This window comes from Poromitra crassiceps, assembly GCF_964638095.1.
Source record: "Poromitra crassiceps genome assembly, chromosome: 7".
Lineage (NCBI taxonomy): Eukaryota > Metazoa > Chordata > Actinopteri > Beryciformes > Melamphaidae > Poromitra > Poromitra crassiceps.
In genome coordinates this window covers 18,667,424-18,689,112 of record NC_139628.1, presented here as the reverse complement: position 1 = coordinate 18,689,112, position 21,689 = coordinate 18,667,424, and the positions used below count along the sequence as shown (strand labels likewise).

General features: G+C 44.3%; 1 protein-coding gene across 1 annotated transcript; it reads left to right on the top strand.

Annotated features, from left to right (window-relative positions):
• Positions 1 to 4,203: 4,203 nt before the first annotated feature.
• Positions 4,204 to 21,270, top strand: coro2ab (coronin 2Ab; the record flags this gene model as incomplete). Its single annotated transcript, XM_083640344.1, has 13 exons — positions 4,204 to 4,404; positions 5,649 to 5,765; positions 6,873 to 7,022; positions 11,654 to 11,854; positions 11,991 to 12,107; positions 12,282 to 12,386; positions 12,734 to 12,830; positions 13,024 to 13,139; positions 13,238 to 13,328; positions 13,456 to 13,616; positions 16,934 to 17,101; positions 17,665 to 17,733; positions 21,208 to 21,270. The coding sequence occupies 13 exons, from the start codon at positions 4,204 to 4,206 to the stop codon at positions 21,268 to 21,270; spliced, it is 1,656 nt and encodes a 551-aa protein (XP_083496470.1).
• Between the last annotated feature and the right edge of the window lie 419 nt (positions 21,271 to 21,689).

The window sequence follows — 21,689 nt, the reverse complement described above, 5'->3', positions numbered from 1 at the left end:
TGTGTGTGTGTGTGTGTGTGTGTATATATGTATGTATGTATGTATGTATGTATCCTATGTATGTATGTATGTATGTATGCATGCATGTATGTATGTATGTATGTATGTAGCCTGTATGTATGTATGTATGTATGTATGTATGTATGTATGCATGCATGTATGTATGTATGTATTGTATGTATGTATGTATGTATTGTATGTATGTATGTATGTATGTATGTATGTATGTGTATGTAGCCTATGTATGTAGCCTATGTATGTATGTACCGGTATGTATGTATGTATGTATATGTATGTAGCCTATGTATGTATGTATGTAGCCTATGTATGTACAGTATGTGTATGTAGCCTATGTATGTATGTATGTATGTACTGTATGTATGTACTGTATGTACAGTATATACAGGGGTCAGCAACCTATGGCACGGGTGCCACCTCTGGCACGCAAAGGGCTAACCAGTGGTAAGGCAACGCACAGTAGCAATAAGCGGGCAATTGATATATTTATTTGTAGAAATGTTGAAGTGTCCTGCCAAATTACCTATTTCACAGCCATTTTCAGTTAGTGCTGCATGTTATTTAGGATATTTACGGTAGTGAGTGACCCACTCTACTCTGCCTCTGATTGGTTGCCTTCCACGGCAGCAGACAGCAGATGAAAGATGTGAGTGTGGAAAACAGAGAGAGAGCGTGCTGTGTATGTTGTATAAGGCTTTCATTCACATGTCCTGATTTGGGATGGGATAACATTACAGATCCGTTGGAGGTTTAAATGTTGATGTGCGAGTCATAAATCTTAGTGTGGTACACTGACTGACAAGCACATTTGAAAATGGCACTTAATATCAAAAAGGTTGCCGACCCCTGGTATACGGTATGTGTGTGTATGGTGTGTGTGTGTGTGTGTGCGCGTGCATGTGTGTGTATGGTGTGTGTGTGTGTGTGCGCCCGCGTGCATGTGTGTGTGGAAAGTCATTGGTATCAGGTGTAGAGGGTTTTTTGTGTGCGTGCAGCCGTGCATAAACCGCAAGGATCATTTTGGGAGACATTTGTGAGACGTCATGGATCAGGGAAGGAACACACCACACACACACACACACACACACACTACACACACACGCACGCACACACACACACACACACACACACACACACACACACACACACACACACACACACACACACACACACACACACACACACACACACACACACACACACACACACACACACACACACACAAAGCAGGGAAAGCAGCCTTGAGGAGTCAGAAGTCAGCAGTCTTTATGTTACCGTCAGTGAGTGCAGTATAGTCAGGAGTAGTAGTATCATAGTAGCAATAGCTAATAGGCTAAGTGTATTAAGAGTAACAGTAATAAGAGTGGTAGTTTAGAGTCTGCCAGTGTTGTACTATAACAATCCTTATTTGTTGATGTACTGCTTTTAATATTAGTGACAGTAAGCAGTATACCCTGGGTGGGTGTAGTATGAAGTACTAAAGACGGACCCGGTGAGGCCTACATGACTCTATCCAAGGTAAGAACCAAGGTTATTAGAATTTCGTTTTGCATTTTTCGTTCCTTATTATTTTTTATTTTGTTTTGACTATTTGTTTTCAATTTCGGTTTAGTTGGAATTCGTTTTTAAAGTGGGTTTTGCTAGTTTAGCCTAGTTTTTAGAAAATGCTTAGTTCTAGTTTTGTTTTTATTATTAGTTTCAGTGTTAGTTTTGGGGTATTTATGAGGGTTGACCTTAAAAAAGGCCAGAAAAAGAATTCTGTGATCAAACTCAAACTCATGAAAACTAAAATTATAACGATAATAACCATGGTTAAGAAGACCTAATTTTGAAGAATTGTCCCTATTTTATTTTAATTCTGAGGGTTGGTGTGAAAGGAACCTTTTCACTCAGCAGAGCTCTAACCTCAAGCTGAACGGTTTTCAGACACATTAGCAGGTGCTGTTCAGCAGCCCACTGCTGGGACGTCCTGGAGGTTGGAGTCTCTCTCCTGCACATTTTGCAGCATATTAGTTATGGCTAAAACATTAACTTATCTAACGGTGGAAATCACAGATCCAGATCAACACCAAAATCTGTTCAACTTTTGGGATGAGATTTCAGACAAATCTGTACATTTTTTTAGAAATTTTACTAACAGACAGAGGCAGACAGACAGACATTTGGTCAGGACCCGTTGGCCTCACTTTTTAACACACTGGGTAACCCTTTTTCATCATGTTTCAACATGCAGGGTAGTCCAATAGACTTCTATAGAACTCGCACAACATGCAGGGTAGTCCAATAGACTTCTATAGAACTCCCACAACATGCAGGGTAGAACAATAGACTTCTATATAACTCCCACAATGTGCAGGGTAGTCCAATATACTTCTATAGAACTCCCACAACATGCAGGGTAGAACAATAGACTTCTATATAACTCCCACAATGTGCAGGGTAGTCCAATATACTTCTATAGAACTCCCACAACGTGCAGGGTAGTCCAATAGACTTCTATAGAACTCCCACAACGTGCAGGGTAGTCCAATAGACTTCTATAGAACTCCCACAACGTGCAGGGTAGTCCAATAGACTTCTATAGAACTCGCACAACATGCAGGGTAGCCCAATAGACTTCTATAGAACTCCCACAACATGCAGGGTAGAACAATAGACTTCTATATAACTCCCACAATGTGCAGGGTAGTCCAATATACTTCTATAGAACTCCCACAACGTGCAGGGTAGCTCAATAGACTTCTATAGAACTCTATAGAAAGCCTCTGAAACACAGTAATGTCGACCAAGGATGTGTCTCGCAAAAAGGGCTCTTATCAGTCAGAGCAGAAAAGGGCAGATCCTTGGGCACCACCTGAGGTGTATCTTTGCACGTCCCAGCTTCTATCATCTCTCTCTTCTTCTCTCATCTCTCTCCTCTTCTTCTCTCCTCTCCTCCCTCCATCAGTAAGCTGATCTTTATCCACAGCAAAGGTCAAAGGTCAGGAGCCATTTGTCACAACAGGAAAAGTGTGTGTGTACCTGATGAATATTTAAAACCACACACAAGTTGCTTTGGAGGTGGGATTTATTACTGTGCCCGTGTGTGTGTGTGTGTGTGTGTGTGTGTGTGTGTGTGTGTGTGTGTGTGTGTGTGTGACGGATAAACCATGCAGTTTAGTTATTAAAGATATTGATTTATTATTGATAAGATTATGAGACCCATAATGACAGCAGATTGCATTATTGATTAGAACGGATAATGCGACTGGTGAGTTTCCACAAAGCGATTATGAGATTAGCTAGGAGTGTGACACGCACGCACGTGCACACACACGTGCACACACACACACACACACACACACACGCGCGATTAAGTCATTTTTCCATCCCTCTCTTCATCATTCCTTCCTGTATACACATACATATCTGTTTATATATCTATGTATGTGTGTGTGTGTGTGTGTGTGTGTGTGTGTGTGTGTGTGTGTGTGTGTGTGTGTGTGTGTGTGTGCAGAAACGTGCTGTTTACCGGAAAGAGACCGTCTGCTATTTTGATATAACATTTCTAGAAATCAACAGTTTCTGTGTTCTTTGTTTGGAATGTAATAGTGAACCGGTGAACAAAGCGAAAAAAGAAAAGTTATTTTTATATAACTGTGTCTTTAAAAAAGTTTAAAGAGCATGGTGCAGGTAAAAAAAAATCTGAATTTACATTTTGGGCTCATGATTACAATGAAAATACTCCAAAAAGACAAAGATTGGCCCCCCCACAGGCCCCCAGGGTATAAATATGGAGGAAAATGTGGCATTTTATAAATGGGCATGTGACATAACAGGAGTGACATCACAAGAGGAGAATGTTCTGCTGGGGCTGACACAGGGACGCAAAGTCATGGAGAGTGAAAAAAGGTGACAGATACCAGGGCAGACATAAAACCACTCAGAAATCCTCATATTTTGGGCTGAAAAATGTGGCTGTCACCTAAAAGTGACTAGTTTGCATCCCTGTGACATCACAAGTGTTAGTTCCATGAAATGGACCAGTGCCCCCTGCTGGTTACAAAAACTAGTCTAAATGCAGCTATGTGTGATTGACAAACATGTTTTTCCCCCAAATCCCCCCCCAAAAAACAAAAAATGTGGTCTCCAACCTGCACCATGCTCTTTAAATATCCTCCGGTCCCCCTCCCTCTTGTTGTGCAGATGTCATGGCGTTCGTCCTTCCGCTGCTCTAAGTTTCGCCACGTCTTCGGCAAGCCGGCCACCAAAGAGCACAGCTACGACGGGCTGCCAATCACACGCAGCGTCCACGACAACCACTACTGCTCGGCCAATCCCTGCTTCATCGCCGTGGTGACCGAGTGCGCCGGGGGCGGGTCCTTTCTAGTGCTACCCATCCACCATGTATGTAACAGATGAATTATATACCCTATAGTAAGTATTACAGTATGCTTATACGATGTACACTACCAGTCAAAACGCGGAACATTTTTTCTTAATTTTTTACTATTTTACACATTTCAGTATACTACTAAAGATTATGAAATCATACAAATGGAATCATGCAGCAACCTATTCCCCTTATGCCCACTTGAGCCAGTTTCTGTTATGATGACTTCCTGTTCAAAACACAGTCTGTTTTACCTGCTCACTATACTGTCACACAGGAAGTGTCAACACAATAGGAAGTTACTGGCTGAGCCCTGTGTTGGAACATGAGGTGAATACAGTGTTCAACAAATCAACACTTTGATGGAAAGGCAAATGCTTTGGAAAGAACACAACACTATTCCTATTTGACTAAGGAACTAATTTCAAGCATTTAATAAGCAGAGACTTTAGATCAAAATGGCTGGATAAAAACAGGACATACAACAGGTATGTCCAAACCTTTGCCTGGTGATGTATATGGTATGTAGTGTGATTGAATGGGAAGCTCTTACAATAATATTCTATCTTCATCAACAGTGCAAATGCAGTATACAGATCCTTTCAAAAAATTAGAATATCATGGAAAAGTTCGTTTTCCATAATTCCTTTCAAAAAGTGAAACTTTCATAGATTATACATTCCTTACACACAAAGTAAAATATTTCTAGCCTTTATTTGTTTCATTTTTCATCATTTTGGCCTACAGCTCCAGAAAACCCCCAAAACAGTATTTCAAGAAATTAGAATAGTGTGAAGAAAATCAACAGTTACTTCTCAGTTATGACTGACTCCAGCCTCAGTCCACTCCCTCTGAATCTCTGCGATTTTTTTTTAATCGTCTTTGCTTGGCAATCCGCTGAAGCCCATGGTCATCCATGGTATTTCCATTATATATTTTTTTTTTGGAAAGGATCTGTATATCCCATATCACCTTAACCCATTGATACCTGATGCAGCATTTGCATGTATATCCCTGATTTGTGTGTGTATCCCTTTAAGACCGCAAACCGCATGCATCAGGTATCAATGGGTTAAGGCAGCATGTGTCTCTGTATTTTTCTTTAGCATTCTGGCAGTCATGAAGCCTAAAGTAGCTTTTCAAAACATTCTCTCTCTCTCTCTCTCTCTCTCTCTCTCTCTCTCTCCCTCCCTCTCTCTCTCCCTCCCTCTCTCTCTCTCTCTCTCTCTCTCTCCCCCTCTCTCTCTCTCTCTCTCAGGCAGGCCGTGTGGACCCTCAGCACCCACGGGTGTGCGGTCACAGCGGCAGGGTGCTGGACGTCAAGTGGAATCCCTTTGACGATCACTGTGTCGCCTCGTGCTCCGAGGACTGCACCGTACGTACTGCAGAGTTCTCCTGATGTCTGACCAAGTCAGCTTCACTCCAGTCCCAAGTCTAAATGTACAAGTCAAGTCAGCACAAATCAAGAGTCCAGTATCAATAAAGAAGACTATATATCGAGGACTTTTCAATGCAATATGATTATGATAGTATACAAACTTGGTAAGATCATCATGAGTTTGATTTCTATGATCAGTTTCGACTTCAATAAATCCAATCATTCGATACATAAAACAGGAAACATTTTTAATTCAGTCGTCTGCTAGAAGAAATCTCATCACTTTCGATTAAAGTCATTTACACAAACACAAGATCTCAGGTCAAAACATTATAAACTTTTTCAAGTCATCAGAGTACAAGTCAGAGTCAAGTCCCAAATCACCAGAACCCAAGTCAAGTCAAGTCAAGTCAAGTCACGTCACGTCACGTCACGTCACGTCACGTCACGTCACGTCACGTCACGTCACGTCACGTCACGTCACGTCACGTCACGTCAGGTCAAGCCAGGTCAAGTCTTTTCTTCAAGTCTCAAAAATATAACTCAAGGTTGATTGATGTATTTTTGACTGTTCCAGTGATATGGTTTTGTATTTTTCCTTCATTTTTATTTTATATGGTTTTCAATGGTTCAGTGTAGTTTAGTTTAGTTCTTCGTGTGGCTTTGGAAGTTTTACTTTCATTTTTATTTAGCTGCAGCTGCTAGTTTTAGTATTTTTAGGGTTGGTATTTTCTGAAGGTACGATAGAAGTTCAGAGCGGGGATTTTGCATGCGTTTACAAAATGTATTGTGTAATACATACTACATGTAATACAGTAATAGTAAATGATAAATTATTTTTAAAATCTATTCACACAAAGTTCTCAAATAGCATTCAGTAAAAATTGCCAAAATTCACATAAACAAAAATACGAGAAAAAACTAATAAGATTTCACCTATATTTTTTATTTTATTTTATTTTACTGTAGTTTGTTTTACATGTTGACAAGACAAGTTTTTTTACATGGTCTCATTTATATATTTATTTCAGTTTACTACAATGTTTTGTAACACCTAGTTGTCATCTCAGTTTCAGGTTCGGTTTACCTCGTTTTCATTTTCAGGTGAAGATCTGGGACATTCCGGTCTGCGGCGTACAGCAGAAACTCACCCAGGCCAGGAAGACTCTAATTGGTCACTCCAGGAGGGTGGGGCTTATCGAGTGGCATCCAACCGCTGAGGACCTGCTGCTTAGCTCCGCCTACGACTACAAGGTCAGGAGCCTGACTGGCGTTTTGAACTGAACTGAGTCACACAGACCAACAAATACATTAATAGAGACACTGCATGAAATAGGCCACGCCCATCACGGGGGAAAGCTCTCCATTCAGTTCCATACACCAGCGTCATTTTCCTTGAACTAAACATAGCTAAAAGCTGTTGTGTGGTGGGCTGCGCAGACAACAAATGTAAACAAATCACCAATAAAAAGAAATTGGTACTCCTGAGCAAAACAAGGAAGCCATGGAGAATTGGCAAGAAGAAAAATGTGGATCTAGCTGTCAGTGAAGTAAGTTGGAGTGTTCATCTTCCGTATATTTGATCTTTGTGTCCAACACATGACCATGCATGCGACATAGGAGAACGCCAGGATTGGGGGGGAGTATTTTGTTGTTGTTTCCCCCCGTTTTGGGCATGGTTTCTGAATGATGACGCGCTCCGCAGTGTCTTATGAGATACAGTAGATGTCATGATGGTAATATATCAATAAAAGAAGTAGAGCCCGCACTGTAGACTTCTCCCAGCTGTTTTTTTAATATAGCAAATAAATAATATAATTAATTTTAATATATCAATCATCACATGAATTTGTTGGCAGGATATCACTAAAAGGCACCTAACTTCCAAACGGATTCACGCAACACCATGAAACTTTCTAGACAAGTTGGTCATGGGCCAAGGATGAACTGATTCACTTTCCTGCCTGGTACCCATATAGAGAGCCGCAGGAATGAGTCCGGAAGTATACTTCCGGGTTCGTGAGACGAAAGGTCTATGGGATTTAACATGCGGGTTTCGCTTAAATGCATAAAATAAGGTCTGTGGTTAACAAAAGTTTATGGGAACGCAAATCTGGGTTCTGCATGATACTCTTCACAAACGTGAAAAACTTTCATGACTTTTGGAACGTAAATGCGTGTTTTTTATAAAACGCTTCAAAAGGCATATAAGTTATTCACGTTTATGAAGATTATCCTGCTGAACCCAAATTCGCGTTCCCATAAACTTTTGTTAACCACAGACCTTATTTGATGCATTTAAGTGAAATCCCCATTCTAAAACCCCCATAGACTTTTCCACTGAAGAACCAAATGGTGGTGATTTCTGGATAAAGCCTACAAAAATCTGTCATCCCTGCGGTCCTCCATTACTACAGGGAATGATCATCCGCCCTAAGACCCGCCCCCCAGTTGTGTTTCCGGTAGTCTTTCTGCTTCATCCCCCCATAGAAGGATGGTTTTATATGGTGTTGGTTCATTTTATTGTTGTAGATAACGTGCATCACATGTATTTACGTTACTACTGTATGACGCCCTGTTTTCAGAGCAGAATTGTTTTTTTGGAGCCGTTCCCGGTGTTATCCGCCGGATGACGTGGTGTGTTTTGGCCAAAAGACACGGAACAAAGTTTTTGGCCCGAGACTAGATACACCTAACACCAGACTAACACCAGACTAGATACACCTAACACCAGACTAACACCAGACTAGATACACCTAACACCAGACTAAATAGAGAGCCGCAGGAATGACGTATTGGCGTAGTCAGAACGCGGAAGTCCCGGACTTCCTGGTTCTTCACTGTTTCTGTCTATGGGATTCTTGAATGGGTTTTTGTCGCGATGATTCAAATAAGGTCTCTGGGCAACGCAAGCTTAATCAAACGCGAACCAGATTTCAGTCGGATAATCTTCACACATGAGGACCACTTTCATGAGTTTTGAAGCGTAAATGCGAGCCCTAGAAGTAAAAAGCTAAGCTAATCCAGAACTACACACTGTCGCATAGGCTTCCACGTCATGTCAGCACTCAACCTGGAGTGTTGTTGATGTGTGCGCTGCTGTGCACTGATTACCCCGGGCTGAACGGGGCTGAACCAGGTGAGGGAAAGAGAATTTCCGTGTTGTCCTTTGAAGTGATGACGTTATTGACGTATATATCGCCGTCGACTCAACAGTGTTAAGCCGTTTGCTAGCTAGCCGCCCTTTTAACGGCACGTAAAAGCTTCAAAACTCATAAAAGTGGTCCTCATGTGTGAAGATGATATTACTAAACACTGGTTCGCGTTTGATTAAGCTTGCATTGCCCAGAGACCTTATTAGAAGCATCGCGCCAAAAACCCATTCAAAAATCCCATAGGCGAAAACAGTGAAGAACCAGGAGTGTTAGCATCGATGATTTCCGGACTCGTTCCTGCGGCTCTCTATACACCTAACACCAGACTAACACCAGGCTAACACCAGACTAGATACACCTAACACCAGGAAACTTTGTAGAAAGCTTGGTCATGGGCCAAGGACGAACTGATGAACTTTCCACACCCACTGGCCAAAAGGGGGCGTGTCAATTGCATGTGGCCAATCACAAAAAGGCGCCTAACTTCTCAAACAGGTTCACGCACCACGAAACGTGTAGAAAGGTTGGTGGAGGTGTGCACTCGACCGAGTGCCCTCTAGTTTATATTATACCATGGTCTGGGTGAATACTCGATTCTGATTGGCTGCAAGGTGTCCATTAAAAAGTGATATTGTACAGTGATAATGGACACCTAGCTAAATGGTCTGTTCACCGTTCATATCAATGCGCCATAGTTTCATCAGTGTTATCAGGAGAGCAGTTTGAGCTCTATACCCCCGTTAAGGGTTAATATGACAATTTTGGATGTTGAGAAAAAAATTGACTCGGTCAAAGTAAGTATTTAAATCACCCCTGTGTGCTCAGTTTATCAAAAATAACTCTTATTTACAATTTTGATTTTCGTTTCGGAGATTTTTAACCTCGCGTCACCAGGCTCTTCTCGGCGACAAAGAGGATATTTCCCTCGGCTCGTGCACGAGCGGGGGCGAGCCCTTAGAGAGAGAGAGAGAGAGAGAGAGAGAGAGAGAGAGAGAGAGAGAGAGAGAGAGAGAGAGAGAGAGAGAGAGAGAGAGAGAGAGAGAGAGAGAGAGAGAGAGAGAGAGAGAGAGAGAGAGAGAGAGAGATGCATGCAGTGCGAGCCATAGGTGCGAGCCCCTGCTGCACTTTTCACTTCCTGAAACTCTTCGCTCTTAAATGTTAATATACTTGGCCAATACGTATCTATCATACAAAATAAAGCAAGCAGCCAAACGGTAATGTCTTCATTTAATGTAGAACGCAAAACATCGTTAAACCTGCATTCCTGTGATGAAGTTAACGTTTGAGTCGGCTTTAAAACGGAGATTGGTGGAGGTGGGAGGGACTATTTTATTTCGTGGAAGACTGATTTACAGTATGAATAACAGACATTTAGCCATTTAGATTGCTTTATTTATTACACATGGAAATATAAATGACTGGTCTTATTGTTTTGTTGGCAAGTGACCATGGTATAAGCGGGTTAATGCCCTTCGAGGTGTACATTATCACTTTTTAAGGGACTTCGCGGAGGCAAACCATCCTCGGCTTCGCCTCGGACGGTTCACGCCTCCGCGTCGTCCCTTAAAAAGTGATAATGTACACCTCGTCGGGCATTAACCCTTACATACATTACACCATGACCTGGTGCCATGTAAGTCCTGCTGGAGTGAGAGAGAGAACAATCGACTGCACCAGGCTCTCATTAGCTGTGTTTCCATTACAGTTTTTCGCAAAATAACTGCGATATTTCTACAACTTCGACAATGTACAATTGCGACTTGTAGGCGTTTCCATTGAAGTTGAGTTTGGTCTGACGGCGCACACACCTGAACGCAATTCCCCGTTACCAGCAGCTGCCTCAGTGATTACGCACGGGGATCTGCCCCATATGGCCATATCCCGTCCCCTGCATGCTCAAATCCAACCAATGGTCAATGCAAATCACAACATGAAGTTACAACGCGTATAAACGAGCCTGATTATCAATTCAAAAGAAAATGAGTGGCAACGTTGCTGGCTGCGGTGAATGCAGTGAGCGCGACAGGCAGAGAAAAAAATGTAGCCTAATACAACTGGTCCGATTTAGAGATGGAGGAGGGGGGAAAAGGCTGATATGGTGCAATAATCGGAATGTCGTGTATTATAATTATAACATTGCACCTGAAACGTGTGTAATGTATTACTCACAGTCACTGTATTCACTTCAGACAGCACCACCGCACCAGTGTGTGCTTTTCATCCCCTCATCTTGCCGCTCAAATGCGTGCACAGGCAGCCTGTCACCATGGACCGATTTCTGCCATTACACATTATCCATTTTTCCCGGCTCCGCTTTTGCACAACACTCGTCTTTCTGCTAGGTATTGTTGCTTCAAAGTTTTCCACTTGCTGCGGAGGTTTTGCCACGGCTTAACGAACCTTACTTACCGAACTTATTTTCCGCTCCTTTTCCAAAGGAGAATATGGGTCACATGACGTGCAAATGCGGAAAATGTGTTTCCATCACACTTTTGCGATAAACTGCTATATCGACACGTCTGAAAAACCACCTCATGAGAGCGCAAAAACTTTTTGCGATATTTGGGAGGTTTTTCGAAATTCACGTGTTTACCCAATTTCTATTGCGATATTTAGATTTTGCGCATTTCTGAGGGTAATGGAAACACGACTAGTGGCTTACAGTCATTAGATGACCTGATCAGTGAGTTTAGGTGTACTCACCCGTGGTGTCCTCTCTCTGGGCCCCAGGTGCTCCTGTGGGACGTGTCCCAGGCGGGCACGGTGCTCAGGTTCCCGGTGCGCGTGGTCCTGACGCCGCTGCTCCACCGCTACCCGCCCGAGACGCTGCTGTCTTCAGTCAGCTTCAGCACCGACGGCAGCCGGCTGGCCATCACCTCCAGGGACAGGAGGCTGCGGGTCCTCGACCCGCGCACAGGCAGGATCCTACAGGTGTGTGTTAGGATTAGGTAAGGCTTAAAGTTAGATTAGGTGGATTAGGAGTTGGTTAGGGTTACAGGTTCGAGAATGAATGTAGTCAATGAAGGTGTGTGTGTGTGTGTGTGTGTGTGTGTGTGTGTGTGTCTAGGTGTCCAGCAGTAAGTCCCATAGAGCCAGTAAGGTGTTGTATATTGGAGGGTTGAAGATGCTTCTCTCCACCGGCAGCTCGCCATGGAACCACAGACAGATCGCTCTGTGGGACCCGGTGAGACACACACACACACACACACACACACACACACACGTGACACGCTTGCATCTTACATGTGCAACAGGTAATACACACAGATTTGCAGCCATATAGTATACCTGCCTGTGTGTGTGCGTGTGCGTGTGCGTGTGCGTGTGCGTGTGCGTGTGCGTGTGTGTGTGTGTTCAGGACGACCTATCAGAGCCTCTGTATGAGGAGGATTTGGACGGGTCTGCAGGAGTTCTCTTCCCGTTCTACGACCCAGACACACACATGCTCTACCTGGCTGGCAAGGTAACACACACACACACACACACACACACACACACACACACACACACACACACACACACACAACACACACACACACACACACACACACACACACACACACATTCCAATGAATGGTCTACAGCAGGGGTTTTCAAAGTCTGAGACTGTGGGCCTCCCCTCAGACACAGTTTGGAGGCCCCGCCTCCCACTTTGAAAACCTCTGGTCTACAGTTTGTTTCCTTTGGTCAGAACCGTCCTGGCAAACTTTAGAAAAGGAAGAAACATAATCAATGGAGAATAAGGAGGTTGGAGGTCAAAGGTCACTATGAGCGCTATCAGACATCCTGTGACGTGTTTCCGTCCTCCAGGGAGACGGGAACATCAGGTACTACGAGCTGAGCGCGGAGAAACCCTACATCAACTTCCTGACGGAGTACAGGTCGCTACTGCCACAGAAAGGACTGGGTGAGCTGGACACAATAACTACGCTTTCAAAAACAACTTTAGCTAGCTGTCTCACTATTTACACTTTCAAGAAGCCAACTTTGGAATAGTGCTCTTTAGCTAGCTGTCCCGTCACGGTTTAGACGGACTATTTTCTCCCACTATTGAATGTATATTTTCTGTCACATGTGACGCCGACCTCTGACCTCTCCAGGGGTGATGCCAAAGCGCGGCCTGGACGTGAGCGCCTGTGAGGTTTTCCGATTTTACCGTCTGATCGCCATCAAAGACCTGGTGGAGCCACTGTCCATGATCGTGCCACGGAAGGAGGTGTGGATGGACAGAGACAGACCAGATCAGGAAAGAAAGCAATAAGAACGTGGTAAGGAGGAAGTGACTAATTGTGGTGTTTTTGTCTCTTCTAACAGTCTGACATTTTCCACGAGGACCTGTATCCCATGACAGCAGGAAACCAGGCGGCCATGACGGCTCAGGAGTGGCTCTCCGGGGTCAACAGAGGTCAGTAATGCATTACTGCCCAGAACCAAAATGGCTGGCAGATGACCTTCAGGCCTCCAGTTCCTCTAAATGCCCCCCCCCCCCCCTAAACATAGTGGCCTTTCCTGCTCTCTTGTCCCTCCGCCAGGCCCGGTGCTGATGTCCCTGAAGCCTGGGACTAGAGTAGCCAACCCTTACCCAGAGACCCCTCCTGACAAGGGGCTTGGGAGGCAGCTGAGCACCCTGAGGTTCCAGACGGGCCCGGCTGGCGGCGCGGTGCCCGGGTCAGGGCTGGGCTTCATGGAGGAGGTGAAGGATATATATTTTTAACGTGTATTTATACAGGGGGAGTCTCACTGAGAGCAATGCTCTCTTTTTTCAGGTGTGCCCTGTTCACATTCTGGAAGCTGACCAGTTACAACCACAGTCTGATCTGCTGGCCACTGAGCAGCTCCACTGGAGAGGTCGGGGGTTAAGGGCCTTGCTCAAGGGCACCTCAGTGGTGGTAATGAGGGAGGGACAAGTGCTGCTTTTTCACTTTCCCCACTCCCCAGACAGATTCACCCTGCCGGACACAGGGATTCAACCGACGACCTTCTGGTCACAAGCTCACTTCGCTAACCTTAAGACCACCACTTTCCATCTACAAAATCATTTGCATTCTTCTCAAGTGTCCTTGAGCAAGAAGACACTTTAGAAGAAATGGAAGAAAAGGATATTCATCACTCCTCCACACCACACATGCCAACATTCAAATTGATATTGATTTGATGTTTGCTACCTGTGTTGACGCCACAGAACTTGAATGGATAGAACGGCCTTTCCCATTCAAATCAATGCTCCTGGATGGTCGGATCAGATGTCATTTTTTTTAATGTGCAGCCTAACTGTATATATACAGTTAACAATATAACAATATATAACAATATAAACGTCCTTTGTACCGTTGACCTAGCTTCCGTATAAACCGCCTTACGGCAAGTCGCAGAGACCTACTTGGAGAAAAAACGGGCCTTGCGCTTATCTCCCTCACTTTGCTGTCAGCGGAGAGCTGCTGAAGGACTTTGTGGACAAATTGGATTTAATCGCGCGCTCGCAAAAACAGGACAGAAATACGGACCTACAGTACGATATTTTGTTCCAAAGCGTCGTTTTACATTTGTCTTGTAACATTACAAAGTGTAGCCACTCACGCTGTGTAGCAGTCAGTGTGACGCTCTTTACAGGTTGTAACACTACAAAGTGTAGCCACTCACGCTGTGTAGCAGTCAGTGTGACGCACTTTACAGGCTGTAACACTACAAAGTGTAGCCACTCACGCTGTGTAGCAGTCAGTGTGATGCACTTTACAGGTTGTAACATTACAAAGTGTAGCCACTCACGCTGTGTAGCAGTCAGTGTGATGCACTTTACAGGCTGTAACACTACAAAGTGTAGCCACTCACGCTGTGTAGCAGTCAGTGTGACGCTCTTTACAGGTTGTAACACTACAAAGTGTAGCCACTCACGCTGTGTAGCAGTCAGTGTGATGCACTTTACAGGCTGTAACACTACAAAGTGTAGCCACTCACGCTGTGTAGCAGTCAGTGTGACGCTCTTTACAGGTTGTAACACTACAAAGTGTAGCCACTCACGCTGTGTAGCAGTCAGTGTGACGCACTTTACAGGCTGTAACACTACAAAGTGTAGCCACTCACGCTGTGTAGCAGTCAGTGTGATGCACTTTACAGGCTGTAACACTACAAAGTGTAGCCACTCACGCTGTGTAGCAGTCAGTGTGATGCACTTTACAGGCTGTAACACTACAAAGTGTAGCCACTCACGCTGTGTAGCAGTCAGTGTGATGCACTTTACAGGCTGTAACACTACAAAGTGTAGCCACTCACGCTGTGTAGCAGTCAGTGTGACGCACTTTACAGGCTGTAACACTACAAAGTGTAGCCACTCACGCTGTGTAGCAGTCAGTGTGACGCTCTTTACAGGCTGTAACACTACAAAGTGTAGCCACTCACGCTGTGTAGCAGTCAGTGTGACGCACTTTACAGGCTGTAACACTACAAAGTGTAGCCACTCACGCTGTGTAGCAGTCAGTGTGACGCACTTTACAGGCTGTAACACTACAAAGTGTAGCCACTCACGCTGTGTAGCAGTCAGTGTGACGCACTTTACAGGCTGTAACACTACAAAGTGTAGCCACTCGCGCTGTGTAGCAGTCAGTGTGACGCACTTTACAGGCTGTAACACTACAAAGTGTAGCCACTCACGCTGTGTAGCAGTCAGTGTGATGCACTTTACAGGTTGTAACACTACAAAGTGTAGCCACTCGCGCTGTGTAGCAGTCAGTGTGACGCACTTTACAGGCTGTAACACTACAAAGTGTAGCCACTCACGCTGTGTAGCAGTCAGTGTGACGCACTTTACAGGCTGTAACACTACAAAGTGTAGCCACTCACGCTGTGTAGCAGTCAGTGTGACGCACTTTACAGGCTGTAACACTACAAAGTGTAGCCACTCACGCTGTGTAGCAGTCAGTGTGACGCTCTTTACAGGCTGTAACACTACAAAGTGTAGCCACTCACGCTGTGTAGCAGTCAGTGTGATGCACTTTACAGGCTGTAACACTACAAAGTGTAGCCACTCACGCTGTGTAGCAGTCAGTGTGACGCACTTTACAGGCTGTAACACTACAAAGTGTAGCCACTCACGCTGTGTAGCAGTCAGTGTGACGCTCTTTACAGGCTGTAACACTACAAAGTGTAGCCACTCACGCTGTGTAGCAGTCAGTGTGATGCACTTTACAGGCTGTAACACTACAAAGTGTAGCCACTCACGCTGTGTAGCAGTCAGTGTGACGCACTTTACAGGCTGTAACACTACAAAGTGTAGCCACTCACGCTGTGTAGCAGTCAGTGTGACGCACTTTACAGGCTGTAACACTACAAAGTGTAGCCACTCGCGCTGTGTAGCAGTCAGTGTGACGCACTTTACAGGCTGTAACACTACAAAGTGTAGCCACTCACGCTGTGTAGCAGTCAGTGTGATGCACTTTACAGGCTGTAACACTACAAAGTGTAGCCACTCACGCTGTGTAGCAGTCAGTGTGACGCACTTTACAGGCTGTAACACTACAAAGTGTAGCCACTCACGCTGTGTAGCAGTCAGTGTGATGCACTTTACAGGCTGTAACACTACAAAGTGTAGCCACTCACGCTGTGTAGCAGTCAGTGTGACGCATTGTAACATTACAAAGTGTAGCCACTCACGCTGTGTAGCAGTCAGTGTGACGCACTTTACAGGGATGCAAACTCATGCAGAGTGAAAAAGGTGACAGATACACAAAACCACTCGGAAATCATTCACTTAAGTGCCCTATTTTGGGATAGAAAAAAGGTGACTGTCACCTAAAAGTGACTAGTTTGCATCCCTGACTTTATGGCTGTAATGGCCAAACCTCCCATTGTCACCATAGTAAAAACTAAACATAGACGCTATTGGGAGATAAAGGAGCAGAGCAGACATAAAATCCCCACGTCATACTCACCACTAGGGGCCGACGTGAATGCTTTGTCCCAGTTGGCAGTGGAAACCAGATGACTGTCCCTCCCTCGTCCCCTCTCCTCTGCCAGGCGTTCCTCCAGGAGCAGCTGGCCTACCAGGACGCCAAATACCCGCGTGAGCTGAGCGACCTGTCGGGCTGGCAGCCGGACGAGACGCAGGCTCCGCCCTGGACCTACTGCTGCACGCCGCACTGCTGTGAGCCCACAGAGAGGCCGCCGCCCAGGACTGAGAGCGAGGTGGGACCACAGTGGGTGTGTGTGTGTGCGTGCGTGAACTAAAGCAGTGAGTTTATTGTTTATTTGCACAAAGAAAAAATGAATAACAACAGATAGTACAAGTATCTTAATACAAAGAAAATTGTGCAGGTGAGGGAAAGAAACCCGGAAGGGCTTATAGAGTCTCACCTTATTTAAAAACAAATTAAAGACTAATAATGAAAAAAAAAAAAAAAATCAAGACAATATATTTAAAACAATATAAAAGTAAAAAAAAAAATACATATATATATATATATATATATATATATATATATATATATATATATTATATAATATATATATATAAAAAAACTTAAACAACTTCTCTTAAAAGAGCACAGTACCTGATTTCTTTACCCCTGTATCTTATTGATTGATTTCATTTGTTTACCCGCTGGTGCCCCTGTTTGCTTTTTCTTTTCTTTTCCTTTTTTTCTTTTTCTGAAAAAGAAAAAAATAAAGTGTGTGTATTGGGAGTGTGTGTATAATGTGTGTGTATTGGGAGTGTGTGTATAATGTGTGTGTATCTCTCTGTATTTCAGCTCCTGCAAGCATTTTACAGACAGCAGGAGGAGATCAGAGGACTGAGAGAGCAACTCAACCAGAAAGACGTTAGTACACACACACGCACACACACGCACGCACGCGCGCACACGCACGCACCCACGCACGCGCGCACACGCACACGCACACACACACACACACACACACGCACACACAGCCAACCCAACTGATTACATTCTAAATTCAAAAGCTTTGCCTCAGTCATTAAACATCGCAAACAAAATCAATCATGTAAACTAAGGGTGCTTTCACACTGGCGCCCCGGTACCGTTCCTGAGCACACTTGTCCCCAAATTGACCCCAGTTTCGGAACGTTTGCTGTGAACGTTGTGTTCCGTTCCGTGACCGGGCGCACAACAGGCAACCGTGACAGGATCCACTGGAAAAGGTGGTCTGGGGAACACTTTGGCGCGCCCCGACACGGAACACTTGCGAGTGTGAAAGCCAACTGTTCCGAACCACAAAGACAACACACGGGCGAGGATACACTGCAGGCATAGTTGATGACACAACTCTGTTCCATTTCCGAGTGCGGAAGAAATGTTGTAATGTGAAAGCTGACCAGCGGGGGAGAGGGGAGGGGGGGTAATCGTGACCGGGCGCGGAATGGAACGGAGCGAAAGCAATGGTTCCCAGTGAGAAAGCAGCCTAAAACATGAATGATGCAGGCAGCCTTTGGGCCAATCAGTAACAAGACACATCATCCTGTTTTTCTGTCATCAAAATGGTCTAATTGAACGGTTTTGGCATATCAGTCAAACTCTAGGAGGTCCTGCAGCAGGGTGCCAGCTTACAAACCAAGTCAGTCTATCACTGTCAAAACAATGCTACCTTCGAACTGGGACAGATTTAAGATCAGTGGTTCCCAATTTGTGACCTCCGACCAAGACCAAGCCGGAGGTAACACGGGGGCGCGAACTTATGACCCTTGCATTGGTAGGCAGGGAATCTTAGCGCTACACTACCCAAACATCCACTGTTTTCCATCATATCATTATATCATCATAGTATTCTATTTGGATTTGAGAGACAAAATCTCATCAATTGGGGGTGAATGGCTGTAATGTGGACTAAATAAGCGCTGCTTGTTATGAAAAGGGGTGAGAAGCACTGATTTAGGGACGGTGCTGACTTTCAAAGTCCTTCCAGCTCGCAGTCAGAAACAGGTCATGAAGTAAATATCAGTGTTTGCTTGGCGGGAGACAAGCAGGATAAGGAGCTGCTGTGCCCCCGGCCATTTCAAATGTGAAACGTAAGGAATCGAGAGGCCGTTTACACGATTGGCTGTGTCCTGTGGGTGGGAAGCCGGATTAGGGGTTATGTGTCCTGGTCTCTGCGCTAGCGCCTCCTCTGGTCGGTCGAGGCACCTGTTCGGGGTGGAAGGGAACGGGTGGGAATAGCGTGATCGTCCCATGTGCTACATCCTGCCGGTGAAGCTCCCCGCTCCCAGATCGGCAGAGCGTGGAGCAGCAGGGGGGATAATGGCCAAGTACAATTGCGGATAAACTGGGGGATGGGGGGGGGCAGAAAGAAATAATACAAATAATAATAAACTAAGAGGCCATTTACACCTGGCACTAACATGCATTTTCTGTGATCAGATTGCAATCGGATTGTGCTTGACCACTTAGGAAGTACAAGTGTAAACGCCCCCAAGACACATTGAGGACGGATTGCGATCTGATCAGCCAAACCACCTCCGGAGGTGGTCAGGGACGCATTGTGACCACATTGAACACAAGTGTAAACGCAATGCGTCCTCTCAATCCACATACAACAGTCACCACTGTTTTTCTGCCACTCCACTCTATGGAGCTTGCCTGAACTGATCGCAATCAAATCGTAATGTGGACACTGGAGACGTTAATACCAGAGGCCTATATCACGAAGCAAGATTAGTGCCTTAGCGAGGTAACTTCAGGTTTAACCCTAGGTTTGCCGTACAACGAGATAGATCACCATAGCAACTCATGCTCTACGGCTAACCTGCTTTGTAGCAGGTTAAGTTCAGAGGATAAGATCAAAACCCATGAAAGACCCAGCTGCTTACCAATCAGCTCTCTGGAAACAGCGAGTCGCCAGTCATATGGTCCCCATATGAAAAATACATTGCATTCAAATGAAAAAGAAAAAAAACAAAAAGAAACATGGCTCCTGTTGAATTAATCGAGGACTGAAGCCTTGCACTTGTTGCAGGCTACATTTAAATTAAGCCTTACTTACTACTTTGCAATACATTCCTCAAGTAGGCTAGATACGTTTGACCCCGCCGATCGATTGCAGCTGAACGGTGAGTGGAGAAATATCACTAAACCGGCGTAAAAATGTTACATAAACGTTCCAAAGGGCACGGTGCCGTGTGCGCAATGGAGCTGATGCTGACGTTGGGTTGGACATGGTCATACATGCTAGAATAGCCTACTACTATCTAAACAATTTAATATGGGATCGCCTACACACAGATGATTAATATCTAGGCTACTCCTGCATTTTGCAGCTGCAACTGTGTTGCTTTTGGCCTGTATGATGTGACTGAACTTCATATGATTTCCAGCATAGTCCTTGTATGAAATATGGATATGTGCGACTCTGCTGACAATAGCCTATATGTGACCACAAAATAGGCTATTTTTAATAAATGAAATCTATGCCCGCACGTACCGTGTCAATTCAGTTCAGCAGCCTTTTTTAATATTATCATTATTTTTTTTATTGATATGAATTATTCCATCAGTGCGACCAAACACGAGATCATTATTATTAACTGAGCCTAAATGGTCTTAACTACGCCTATGGATTTTGGAAATTTAGACAGATTACACATTACTTGCACTCGCAAAAAGACATGCAGGTTTTATTGAGTTTATTGAGAGGGTGAATCGAGCTGCTGAAGATATGTGGAGGCAGACACCGCTCATCAAAGAAATGAATAAGTGGCAACTTTAGACAGTCATTCGGGAACAGACTAATAATATCCAACGCGGATTTTGATTGTGACATACATAGTAAAGCTTCACGATTTGCGCTTTGAATGAATGAGGAAATAGGGCAGGCGTGTCTGGCGCTGTAAAAACTGGAGCAGTCTATATTGCATTGTGATTGGCTAGTTGTTAAAAACCACACCTCTTTTGCAGGCACAAGCTCATGTGCACGCGCACTCAACTTGATTATAAAAAACCTGGATCCACTTAACGAGTTGAGAACTACATTCGTGGTAGGAGTTAGCTAGATGGCAATGATCTGGTTAAAGCCAAACCAGATCAAGGGACAGATCCTGGATCTGCTTATCCTACATTCGTGCTATGGGCCACTGGTGTAAATGTAATCAGGTTTAATCTGGTCAACCAGTATCTGAATGCAATCTGATCACAGAAAATGCATGTTAGTGCCAGGTGTAAATGGCCTCTAAGAGTTAACCTTACTGTAACTACTCCAGCTTTAAACAAGTCAGTCATTTAAAGCAGGTTCTATATTTGGGAGAACAGAAGTGACTGTGTTGTGTGTGTGTGTGTGTTCTGCAGGTCAGGATCACACAGCTGGAGATGGAGGTTAGAAACACCAGAAACATGAGGGCGACCTTCTGACGCAGCCAATCAGCTCGCACCATTCAACCAACACGTCAACCAACAGAAACTCAGCTAATTCCAACTGATCGCCACTCAACATTATGATTTATCAATAAAACTCTGCTACTTTCTGACTCAAGTAATCAACACTTGACTCTTTTTGAGAACGTGTGTGTGTGCGTGCGTGTAGGGAAATCTTATTTGGTCGCATCCATGTAAAAAAAAAAAAAAAAATGTTTTGGTTGAATATCCGACAGCTTATCTGACACACACATCTATATCTATACACACATCTATATCTATATATACACATACATACATACACACATACATAATAACTTTATCTACCAGCAGCCAAGCTTAAAAATCAAATGTTAAAATCTCAACCCCAAGTCACTCCCAAAAAGCAGAATTTACCAAAATGAAAATATCGCCAA